The following is a 13,177-nucleotide window of genomic DNA, read 5'->3' as shown; positions in this document are numbered from 1 at the left end:
TCATCAAAGGAGGACCAGCATTGGAATCCTAGGAAAGGAGACATTTAATCTTTATTTTTCACATGGACATTCTTTACTTCTGGTCAATGTGCCCTTTTCTTTCATAATTAAAATAGATATAGGAGGTCCCTGGTGGCCTAGTGGTTAGGATTCTGGGCTTTTACTGCCGTGTCTCGGGTTCAATCCCTGGTCAGGGAACTGAGATCCCGCAAATCGTGAGGTCACCAAAAAAAAAAAAAAAAAAAAAGCAGATGTACAACGTATGCTTGATAGGTCACAAGCAGGCTGCTTTAGTTAGCATAAAATTCAAGTTAGCTCATGTATAAACCAGAATGACTTCCCCATGCCTCAATATGTGAAAATTTCTTTTATCAGTTGTGTGATTAAACCACAGTTTAACCATTTCTCTGCATAGAGATAGGTTGTTTCCACTTTTTGGCTATCTCCTTATATGTCTCCTTGCGCGCATATTACAGTTTTCTCTAAGATAGACTTCTAGAAGTGGTATTGCTGGGTCATAGGTATGCGTTTCTTCAGTCTTTGAAGATAGTGCTGAATTGCTCTCCAAAATAGGTGTATTTCCTTACATCCTTGACTTCAGACATCCTCTGCTTCTAGTCCCGGCATGAAGGAGGGCTGACATGGTAGTGACAACCACCTGAGGAAATTCTGGAACCCAGACACCAAACCTGACCTTACGGGGCGGCACAGGGAAATGCTAAGCTTGGAAACAGCCTCAGGAGGAACACAGCCACCCAGGAGTATTTTATCTTCTCTGATCTCTGGTTCCTCCCTAACAAATGTGCTGTGAATTAGGAGAGAGGGCAAGGCCTCATGGGCGCCTTCCCAACAGATGGTGGTCCCTTGCTTGTCCTCCTTCTGGCCTCTTGTCGCCCACGGTCCTCTGAGTCTTTGCTTCAGGAAGCTCACGGGACAGCCTCTGACCCATACTCTACCAAAGGCTGCGTGGTTCCTCCCTTCTGCCTGTAAGAGAGCTCGAGGATTCTGCTGAAGTGGCTCCACCTCAGGATCCACCCTGAGGGCAAGGATCAGAAGACCCAAGAAAAGTGACAGATAAGGACAGGCTGTTGGAGCACCCAGTCCAGGAGGCATCCCGGGCTTTTGTGGCCCCTCCTTCTCAGGTGGTACATCCAGGACAAGCCCCAAATCCTAGATCCTGTGAAAGGGAAGCCCAGGCTATGGCCTCAAAGGACACCCAGCCACCCAGTCAGCTAGTGGGGGCTGGACTCTGAAAACCACAAGCCCAGGACAGACATTCCCATCAGGGCACCCTGGGTAGAGGGCCTTTGGGGTCTGTGCAGTTGTGTTTCTAGGCAAGCTTGGAGCAGGTCACTTAGCACCTCTCTCTCCTCTCTCTGCACTTGAAGGCTTTGGCATCAAATGTGGTCTCCGACAAGTGCAAATAGATAGGGCGGCCTTGGGCAAGTGACTTAAACTCTCTGCATTCCAGGATGCTGACCTGTAAAGACAGGAGTCATCCTTTCTTCTTCACAGGGTTTCATCAAAACCAGTGAGACGTGGAGTGGGATGCACATGGCACAGAGCCTGACACAGGGCAGGTATCCAGGAAACACAAGCAGCTGTTTCTGCAGACAAGAAACCTGCCTCTCCCCTGCCTCTTCAGGTTCCCCAGAAGAGGACTGATTCTTTTAGTTAACCTTTATTAAACACTCTGAAAACTAGAAATGTGTTCAATAACATAGAGAGAGAACAGGGATGTCCAAGACCTTGTCAATTATGTTAAGTGGAGAACTTAAGATGATGGTAAGACCTCCCTCCACCCTGCCCAGAGGCAAAGCCTGGTCACCTATTCCAGGAAGCCTGCTGTGATTCTTCGGGAAAGGTGTCCAGCTCTTGCCATTTTCCAAGATCACAGTACCCCCGGAGCATGCTTTTCTCTTGCAGCCTGGCCATTTACTACCTGAACTCAGTTTCCAAAAGCCTTTCCCGAGCTAATGCCCAGCTGAGAAAGAAAATCCAAGCGGTGAGTCTGTCGGGCATTTTCATTCAAAAAGATGTTATGTTTTTGGTTTTTGCTAATTTGCTCTTTGAGCCCAGTTGTATTCTTTAAATGGCTTTCCTCTAAACCAAACCCCAAATTATCTACATGGTAGGAAGCAGCCTTGAGAGACTCAATGACATGCATTTATATTCTGAGGGTATTTGGGAATACATAACAGTAATGACTTAAATTTTGAGCGGTTGCTAAAGAACAGGAGAAACTCAATAGATTAAACCAATGTTCATACACAATAAAACCAGTACCCACAGTAATTCCTACCTATTAAAACTAAAACTAGAAATACGAAAGAAAACAGCATTGTCAGAACAACACAGTGCTTGTGCCCCATGACCTAAGGAGTCTCTTAAGTCCCCTCCACACTGGGGCAGCCTCTCTCAACATCTGCTGACACGCTGACTGCCTCTTCTGCTCTCCCAGCCCCCAACCCCACCTTCTTCACGCGGTAAAGGCTCTACACCAACCCTCCCTAAGCCCTGCCTTCCTTGCTTCCTCACCCCCTCTTCTGGAACTAGTCTCATCAGCCTCACTGCCAGTTCCCCACCCACACTTCCTCCTGCCCAGGTATAGAAAACCATTGAAATACAGGATTGGCAGAGGTTCTGTCCTCCCCTGGCCAGATGTTCCTTCAAATGCCATGCAAACCTGAGTCCCAGGTGCCCTCTCCAACCAGCGGTGAGGACAAGAACCGGCTATTTAAGGTGGCTGCCCTCTAGATCTCACCATCCTGGGCTCCGAAACTCAAACACTCATTTCCCTGACCAGGATCAACCTTTCATTTTTTTTCCTGCAGCTACGTGAAGTTGAAAAGAGCCACAAATCTTTCAAAGGCAGAGCCACAGCCAGAGATTCAGAGGACACAGCTAAACGCAACTCCAAAAATGCCACCCAGCTCACCAAAGAAGGTAAATTCTATTTCATGATGATTACTTTTACAAGGCCACGTGGGAAAATGTAAAGAGCAAATGCTGTGAAATCAGATACATCTGGGATTGAAATCAGATTTCTGGCAATTAATAGCTGTATGAAGCTGGGCAAAATAAAACAAGAGTGAATCGCAGGCAACCTCGAGGGGCGGTACAAATGAGGTGGGATTATGCATGTGAAGTGCTACACAGACTTCCTGGCACAGAGAACCAATGAACGTGAGCTGGTAGGAGGAGGAGGAATGTCTGTAAAATGGGGAAATACCAGGGTTGTTTCCCTCATTTCTATCCCCTGAGTCTCTCACATTTTCTATGGTGGTGGTTCTTAGTCATTTCATCTTCATTTCTGAAGTGACTTTGTCTTCTTCACTCTCATTCCCGAGTCTGTCATTTCCCGTGTCATATCCTCTTAATATCTGGCTATTTAACCCAATGTAGGAGCATTGGGTTTGTGTCCCATCCAGATCCTTTAAGATGCTCTGAGGTTGGCTGACATGGATCACAGCTGCCAGGGATGGAGGAGGTATTTGTTTTGTGTGTTGTTTTAAGCATTTTCTTTAGGAGGAGAAATAAGGAGATTTGCATCTAGCAGCTGCTACTCCCACCAGAACCAGTTTGTATTCTCTTAGAGAAAAGAGCAGCACTGGAATAGCTAGGATAACAGGGTGAGAAAAAGCCACACACATTCCAAAAAAGGTGTCACAGAGCTTCAAAGGGGAATAATCACAGACCATCTCTACCTTGGGAGTGAGGAAAGGTCAAATTGAAAGAGACCATCTCTGATCTGATCTCATTTTCCAAGGATTGTCCCTGTGTCAAAATTAAAGTGTCAATATGCGGTAATTTTGACCTTCGATGTGGAAATTGAAAGAGATGCACAAGAAATGGCTGAGAGTTTAGGAGTTAGAATTTTTAGTGCAGAGATTACTTATCATTTATTTGATGCCTTTGTAACATATAGGCATCTCTAGGAAACAGAACCAAGAAGAATTTAAGCACATAGCAGTATTTCCCTGAAGATGAAAATCCTTAGTTCTCGAGCTCCAATAGTGCAGAGAGTGACTGTAGAAGCAGATCCGGAGCAAAAAAGGGCACCTGTGTGTATCCCTAGCAAACACTTGTTGATATTGGAATAGCAATAAGTATTAAAATAAGCCATAAACAAGTGGATGTTACAAAAAGAGGACAAGAGGTCTGTGTCAATGTAGAACCTATTCCTGGTAAGTCTCCAAAATATATGGAAGGCATTTCAAAACTACAGACATTCTTGTCAGCAAGATCAGCTGCAGTCCATCAATAGCTTGGAAGCCTCATTGAGAGATGGAATACAGAAGAGTGAACGGCTGGCACTTATTGTGGAGCAGAAGAAAGTGTTTTGGGGGGGCTTTTTTGGTTTTTTTTAATTATTATTTATTTATTTTGGCTGCGCTGGGTCTTCATTGTGGCATGCAGGATCTTTAGTTGCAGCATGCAGGCTTAGTTGCGGCATGTGGACTCTTAATTGCAGCATGCATGCAGGATCTAGTTCCCAGACCAGGGGTTGAACACTGGCCCCCTGCGTTTGGAGAGTGGAGTCTTACCCACAGGACCACCAAGGAAGTCCCTGTAGAAGGTGTTTGAATTCACCTAATTTTTCCACACAGGGCAGGAAATGGAGTAAATGTGATACTATGTTGTCATATCACCAACAAAAACAAGACAAAAAAATGGAATGGACTTATTTGGACACCGATGGAAGGAAAAAATAGGTTTATAAAACATTTAACATGAGAAAGCAAGAAAGTTACATTGGTTTGACAGTGGTCCATTCATGTGCCCATGATCTTGGGTGGCCTCGGCCTGCAGCGGCTTTAAGCAAGGTTTTGGTTCCCGGCCACAGATTAAGGTAGGGTTGCAGCAGTGAGAGTGCAGAATCCTAGCCACTAGACGAATGGTCAGTGATAAGGCCCTGACCCTTCAGCTTTGCAGAAAAGAGTTCCCACAAAGAAGGAAAGTAGTGAAACAAAGTGTTTATTAGGAGGAAAAAGTACAGTACTTGTGGATAGACACACGGGTGGGCTCAGAGAGAGAGTCACGCCCTTGTGGTAATTTAAATCACTTATATGGGGCATTTCTTCTGGGTTTCCTTTGGCCTATCATTTTGATTTGCCTGGTTCTTAGTCTGTATTTGGTATATCTCACGGTCCTCCCCTGTGTGTGTGAGCATCTCTCAGCCAAGATGGATTCCAGCAAAGAGGCCTATGGGTGGCCTTGACATCACTCCCCTTTTGACCTCCAAGGAGCTTTCTAGTCAGGAAGGTCTCCTTGACTTCAAGAATGAGAAATATGTGGTCTTTTATCTCTTATCTGGGCAGGACCCAGCCTCCTGTCTTGATCATCTTGCTATTGATATTTTGGAGTTTCTGTCCACGGGAATGAACTCCAGCTGCTTACCCTTGGGGTTGGCCCCATCTATCTCCTACCTCACCTACAGTCCCACTGTTTCTGTCCACCTTACCCACTCCCTTCCCCTCCTTTCTCTACTGCTGCTGATCTAAAGTTTGCCCCTCTCCAAATTTGAATTTTTTATTACAGATCTAAAGCTCTTTCTTTCCATTTTATGCTGATTAAGTCAATATTACAGTATATGAAAGGGTTATGTGAACACATCAGTGGGACTAGGGTGTGGGGGAGAGCTGAGGAAGATGGTTAATCTTTCCCTGTAAAACTCCAGTAGCCTCTGTTGCTGTCCTCATTTAGCTTCTCTTTCTTGAAGTTAGCACTAGAATGACACTGATGTAACAAACAGGCCAAAAACAGCTAATGGTTCAAACACAATAAAACTTTATTTCTCACTCCATAATGTCCAAATTGGGTGTTTCCACTTGATGACCACTTTCTTCCCAAGTGGTAATGTTAACGTAAGTTTGTGTGCCTGATGCCAAAATATTGGCTCTCTGTGCACTGATGCCAAAAGGAAATATGAAGACAGAGTTTTGGAGGAACGAGAAAGAGTACCTTTATTCTTTGCCAGGCAAAGAGGGAACACAGTGGGCTAGGGCCTCAAGAACTGTGCTCCCCTCCCTGGGGAATAGAGGTTTATATCCCAGTGGTAGGTGGTCAGGCTCAAAGTAATGAAGGTCTTGCATGTTTTTCTTTTCTTCTGCAAATTTACAGCCAAAGCTGGCCTCAGGCGGCTCAGCAACCAGGTCTGGTGTCCCTGAAGTTATCAAGACATTCTTTTTGAAATGCAGAATGCTACAGGCGAGTGTAGGGGGAGAAGAATGCCAGGTGCAGAGAACAATTCCTATGGAGTCAGAGAGTAATTAGCTTTGTTTAGCTTTGTGAAGGACAAGTCTAGCTACAAGTGTTTGTTAGTAGTAACCGCTAAAGAATAACCAAGATTGCTTAACTCTTTCAGGCCTGTTTATTGTTTCCCCAGCCTGTTCATTGTTTCCTTATTTTCCTTGTTTATCAGAAAAGAAAAGTCTTATTTCTATTTAAGTCTTATTTCTATTTTTGCTGCAACATGCCCAACACACAGTGAGGCCAAACAAACTGAAACGTCGGAGTTTGGAGCAGAGAAAGGTTTATTGCAGTGTCATGCAAGGAGACAGGTGGCTCATGCCCTAAAAGTCCCAAGCTCCCCAGAGGGTTTCGACAAAGCATTTTTAAAAGCCACGTGAGGGAAGGGGATCCTAGGGTGTGTGATCAGCTCATGCACAGTTCTCTGACTGGCTGATGGTGAGGAAACAGGGTGGTGCCACAGGGGTTAATGTTATCAGTCCTTAGGCTCCAGGAGGCCTGGGGCTATGTGCTCATGGTCATCAAGTAGTTAACCTCTTCCATTTGGTGGGGTGTTTTCACATCTATAAAACAACTCAGGAAATGTGCATCAAATACTGTTATCTAGGTACTTCAGAGAAGAGCTAAAGCAGAGGATATGGGGGAAAGCCTGTCCCAGGAAGGCCCCATGGGGTCCTGCTCCGTTACAGTGATGTGGGGAACACTGGCTCTGTCCATCCTGTGATTCTACCTGCATCAAGCGGGGACGGGGAGGAGCCTGGAGGTCACACATGGACATGGTGCCCATCAAAGCCGGGGCTTCAGCCACAGGCCATACCATCCACGATGTAAACTTAGTCTATCTCTATGTCCCTGGAACTGGATTTGGTGAAGAACAAGCCAGTAATTGCCCCCAACTCAGAGTTGAAGGAGGGAAACAAGTAAGAGAAAGAGCTGGAAATGGATCTGATTAGCAGGAGCACCATTCTGGGGTTGATCCAAACAGTTTCCATAACCCTATTATCATATTTGAGCCTGGTAGCCACCTGTGAGGCTGTTATTATTGCTCCAATTTTATTCTCAAGAAAACCAGGCTCACAGAGTCTAGCCTAAGGCCAGCATTCAAAATCTAGTTCTCCAGCCAGCTCCTCCTACACAGCTGTTTATGCCAAGACTAGGCCAAGGTGCACCTAGTTGCCTGAGGGTGATCCGACCATTCTCACATCACTAAATAGGACTGAAAGCTAATGACAGCACAGGGCAGCTCCAGAGAGCTCCAGTTCCACACCAGAAAACTGTAGGGAAATCTCCCACATCCTCATTCTTGTCTTGTTCATTTTGCAGGGACCGCACATCACCCTGCTAGCCCAAGCCAGACCCTGGACCGGAAGGCGCAGGGCTCTAGGGCCTCCAGTTCTGCTGGCAGGACTGTGTCGCCTGCCTCCCAGCACCCCCTGGCGTCAGACCAGACTCTGGCCAAGCCCAGCCTCAGGCTCGTCCTTGGAGGTCAGCCTCTGGAAGGAGTGCTCAGAGACCTCCCCACTGACAGCTGGGACTAATGGAGCAGGGTCCTGGGGCTGATCCTTGGACTCCCACCGGCTCATCTCACCCCCACAAATTGTTCTCTCTTCCTCTCTCTTCTCACACACATGCACATTCTCCCTCTTCTCAGTGAACTGTGGGAACCTTGATTACTCAGTCTCAAGCCCTTGTTTGCTACCAAAACAGGAGGACAATGGCTTTATCCACCTTTTAGAAGAGCTGAGCCTTCCCCTCACTAACTGCCCTTCCCTGTATCTTGGCTCAGGCAGCTCTAGACCTTGCACTCACAGCTGTTTCCCTCGGCTCCAGACTTGGGAAGAGGGGGCAGGACCATGACCACCATCATAGACTTTTTGCAAGGAGCCCATGTTGGGACAGGTTTCTGGCAGCCCCATCAACTGGGAGGAGGTTGCAGAGGGACCCACATTCCTGATCACCACCTCTATCCAAAGGAGGTGAGCCAGTGTAAACAAAAGGTTGAAGAAGCCAATGAAAATAAAAGTAAATGAACTGAAGTCCAGCCTTGGTGAGTGGGAAGATGGTGATTCCCCAGAAACTAGCCTGAGGGGAGCTGATGCCATCAAGCACCAAAAATGCACTGGAGCCTCCCTGGCAGCAAGGCAAGGAGAGAGAGCAGTGTGGTTCTCCTTATCTAATTGAAGGAAACAAAATATTTCTCAGGGCATAAAAATCTTTCTCATGCATGAAATTCTAAAAGGAATTTGATTGTTTATTGTAAAGGGACACGGAAGATGGTTTTGGGGGGAGTTTTGCAAAGGGTGCAGTGCAGAGCCTTGTCTCTGGCAATGCTGTGTGTCACATACTGGTTCTGTGCAGAAGTCTCATGGGGGCATCAGCCCTGGAGGCCAGACCGCTGAAGAGGCCTTGCCAGCAAGGCAAGTATCAGCAGGGTGCCAGTAACAACCCAGGACTTCCAATGGTTACCCTCAGGCTTCCAAGGTTAACCAATATCCCTACACACCCACCACAAACACAGACAAATTATCCTGTTCTGATGACGCACAACTTTATGTGAAGGAATGTATTTGTTATCTGTTGCTGCGTAACAAATTATCCCCAAAACTTAACAGCTTAAAACAATAAACATTTATTATCTCACACAGTTTCTGTGGGTCAAGAACTTGGGATTGGCTTCACTGGGCAGTTCTGGTTCTGCATATTGCAGTCAAGATCTGAGTCAGGGCTATGGTCATCAGAAGATTTGACAGGGCTAGAAGATATGTTTGCAAATGGCTCACTCACAGCTGCTGGCAGGAGCCTTCAGTTCTTTGCTGGCTATCCACAGACTTGATTACTCCCCACGTGGACCTCTTCATAGGGCTGCTTGGGTGTCCTCACAACACAGCAGCTGATTTCCCCCCAGAGCCAGTGATCCGAGAGAAAGCAAAGAGGAAGCCACAAGGCCTCTTATAACCTGTTCTAAGAAGTTACACTATCAATTCCACCAGTTTCTATTCATTAGAATGGAGTCACTAAGTCTAGCTTACACTCAAAGAGAAGGAAATTTGGCTTCATCTCTCGAAGAATTTTTGGACATATTTTAACAGGAGATCTCCTAATTCGAATAGTTACCAGATCTCTATCAAGAAAACGCTAAAGCTTTTTTGAAAGACATCCGTCAGAGGATTCATTAATGATGGCTCCTGCTACTGTCAAGCGCAACAGGAAACTAGGTGAGCTAGGGAGTTGGGTAGAGAAAGAAGGCAAGGGTAAGAGAGGAGGGATGTTCATGTGGTGTGGCTTTACAGCTGGGACATGTCGTTAGAAAACTGTCTAAATTGTGCTTTCATCTCTGCATTCTCAGGTTTGATCTTCCAGCTAATTCCATCTTAAAGCTTCGCTACTCAGCCTATCCAGGGGTCATCAAGCATGAAGACCACTCTTCCCTCCTTCCCTCTTTCCTTCCCTTCCTTCCTTCTTTCCTCTCTTTCTTTCTTTCCTCAGCTCACCTAAGAATGATTTGAACTAGAAAGTCCATTTAATAATTCATCCATAGGAATATAACTGGTATCTTACTGATATTACCTTAGTTTGTCTGTGAATTTGTCTTACTGGAGGGAAATGAAAGAGACACTGAATTTTTCTGTCAGACACTATTTCTACAGGCTGATCCTTTCATTTCTAATAATATACATGCTCAATGTCTATAAAGAGCTCCATTATACACAGAACCACATAAGTAGGAACACACTTTTGCTGAAGATCAAGGGGGACACCTGATCACCCCGTGACTCACACACTCACAGAAACTGGGAGTGATGAACCAGCCAGTAGGTACCTGGGCAGTGTACCAACAGCATCCACTACACTGGTGATCCTCAATTCAGATATGCTTTGTAGAGCCCTACCCAAAGCTGGGGCACCAAAGTTCCACATGCTGTATAAGAGACAATAAGGAATAAGCCTGCCAAACAAAAGGGACATTTGTCTCTCTTGACCTCAGCAGAAAGTGGTGGACAAAACGTCTCCTTTGAGAATTTATATCCACAAGGCAGCGCTCACATAGAGAATCAAAATCCCCATACCAGCTGCATGTTCAAAAAAAAAAAAAACTCAAATGGAAAATTTAATTTAAAGTGATCTTAGGTTATTTACCATCACATCAAAAAGAATAAAATACTTAGGAATAAACCTACCTGAAGAGGCAAAAAACCTGTACTCCGAAAACTATAAGACGCTGATGAAAGAAATTAAAGACCATGCAAACAAATGGAAAGATATAGTGTTCTTGGATTGGAAGAATCAATATTGTTAAAAAGACTATACTACCCAAGGCAATCTACACATTCAGTGCAGTCCCTATCAAATTACCAGTGGCATTTTTCACAGAACTAGAACAAAACATTTTTTAATTTGTATGGAAAAAACTAAAGACCCTGAATAGCCAAAACAATCTTGAGAAAGAAGAACAGAACTGGAAAAATCATGTTCCCTGAATTCAGTCTATACTACAAAGCTACAATAATCAAAATAGTACGGTACTGGCACAAAAACAGACACATAGATCAATGGAACAGGATTGAAAGCCCAGAAATAAACTCACGCTCTTAAGGTCAACTAATCTATGATAAAGATGACAAGAATATACAATGGAGAGAAGACAGTCTCTTCAATAAGTGGTGCTGGGAAAACTGGACAGCTACATGTGAAAGAATGAAAGTAGAACACTTCCTAACACCATACACAAAAATAAACTCAAAATGGATTAAAGACCTAAATATAAGACCAGATACTATAAAACTCCTAGAGAAAAACATAGGCAGAACACTCTTCGACATAAATCACAGCAATAGTTTTTTTGGATTCATCTCCTAGAGTAATGTAAACAAAAGCAGAAATAAACAAATGGGACCAAATTAAACTTAAAAGCTTTTGCACAGCAGAGGAAGCCATAAACAAAATGAAAAAACAACCTATGGAATGGGAGAAAATATTTGCAAACAATGCAGCCAACAAGGGATTAATTTCCAAAATACACAAACGGTTCATACAGCTCAATATCAAAAAAACAACCAATCAAAAAAATGGGCAGCAGGGCTTCCCTGGTGGCGCAGTGGTTGAGAGTCCGCCTGCCCATGCAGGGGACACGGGTTCGTGCCCCGGTCCGGGAAGATCCCACATGCCGCAGAGCGGCTGGGCCCATGAGCCATGGCCGCTGAGCCTGCGCGTCCGGAGCCTGTGCTCCGCAATGGGAGAGGCCACAACAGTGAGAGGCCCACGTACCGCAAAAAAAAAAAAAATGGGCAGAAGACCTAAATAGACATTTTTCCAAAGAAGACATACAGATGACCAACAGGCACATGAAAAGATGCTAAACTTCACTAATTACTAGAGAAATGCAAATCAAAATTATGAGGTATCACCTCACACCTGTCAGAATGGCCATCATCAAAAAGTCTAAAAATAATAAATGCGGGAGAGGGTATGGAGAAAAGGGAACCCTCCTAAACTATTTGTGGGAATGTAAATTGGTGCAGCCACTATGGAGAATAGTATGGAGTTTCCTTAAAAAAACTGAAAATAGAGTTACCATATGATCCAGTAATCCCACTCCTGGGCATATATTTGGAAAAGACAAAAACTCTAATTCTAAAAGGTACATGCACCCCAATGTTCATAGCAGTACTATTTTCAGTCGCCAAGACATGGAAGCAACCTAAGTGTCCATCAACAGATAAATGGATAAAGAAGACATGGAATATATACATACACACACACACACACACACACACACACACACAATGGAATATTACTCAACCATAAAAAAGAATGAAATAATGCCATTTGCAGCAACATGGATGGACCTAGAGTTTATCACACTAAGACAGACAGAGAAAGGCAAGTATCATATGATATCACGTATGTGTGAAATCTTAAAAAAATGATACAAATCAACTTATTTACAAAACAAAAATAGATTCACAGACATAGAAAACAAACTTATGGTACCAAAGGGGAAGGGGGGGGATGAATTAGGAGTTTGCAATTAACAGATACACATTACTATATATAAAATAGATAAACAACAAGGATCTACTGTATAGCACAGGGAACTGTATTCAATATCTTCCTAGATATTTATTTACAAAACAGAAACAGACTCACAGACTTAGAGAACAAACTTATGGTTACCAGGGGAAAAGGGTGGGTGGGAGGGATAGTTAAGTTTGGGATTGACATGTACACAGTGCTATATTTAAAATGGATAACCAACAAGACCTACTGTATAGCACAAGGAACTCTGCTCAGTATTATGTAGCAACCTAAATGGGAAAAGAATTTGAAAAAGAATAGATACATGTATATACATAACTGAATCACTTTGCTGTACACCTGAAACTAATACAAAATTGTAAATCAACTACACTTCGATAAAATTTTAATTAAAAAAAAGAAAAATAATAAAGAACATTAGCTACTAAAAAAATAAAAATATAAAGTGATCTTAGGTTACTAGTGCCTCCAAGAAAAAGGGGGGGAGGGAGGAGCAAAGAAACAAAAACAGCACAAAAAATACAAAGCATATAAATATAAATAAATCAGAATATATCAGGAATCAAAATAAATGCAAATGGACTAAACCCTCCAGACAGCAGACAAAGATCATCAGATGGATATTTTTATATCTCATGTGCTGTTTCCAAGGGATACCTTTAAAACCTAAGGACAGGTGCATATGGACTTTATCCTTTTTGGTTCCTAGGGAACAAAAACTGAAGTTCAATCTTCAAGGGCAAAATCACCAGGTGTGTGCGTGCCATCCAATTCTGTAAATTGGGATTGGTTTTGAGTGCTGAAGATTTCTATTAAAGACAGCTGTCTGTAGTATTGTGCCACATAATTTATTCTTCAATGCAGTATTAGTTTGGAAAATGTAAAGAAA

At 43.8% G+C, this 13,177-nt stretch overlaps 1 protein-coding gene across 1 annotated transcript in view; it reads left to right on the top strand.

The window, feature by feature from the left end:
* TMC2 (transmembrane channel like 2) overlaps positions 1-7,777 on the top strand; it is a 62,384-nt gene extending 54,607 nt beyond the window's left edge. The window contains 4 exon segments of the mRNA XM_067708497.1: positions 1,927-2,005; positions 2,835-2,946; positions 7,576-7,674; positions 7,677-7,777. Coding sequence (XP_067564598.1) covers positions 1,927-2,005; positions 2,835-2,946; positions 7,576-7,674; positions 7,677-7,777 — 391 coding nt within the window.
* Positions 7,778-13,177: the final 5,400 nt, after the last annotated feature.

This window comes from Pseudorca crassidens, chromosome 15 (assembly GCF_039906515.1).
Source record: "Pseudorca crassidens isolate mPseCra1 chromosome 15, mPseCra1.hap1, whole genome shotgun sequence".
Classification (NCBI taxonomy): Eukaryota; Metazoa; Chordata; class Mammalia; order Artiodactyla; family Delphinidae; genus Pseudorca; species Pseudorca crassidens.
The sequence above is the reverse complement of the archived record's forward strand: the minus strand, read 5'-3'. Positions and strand labels throughout refer to the sequence as shown.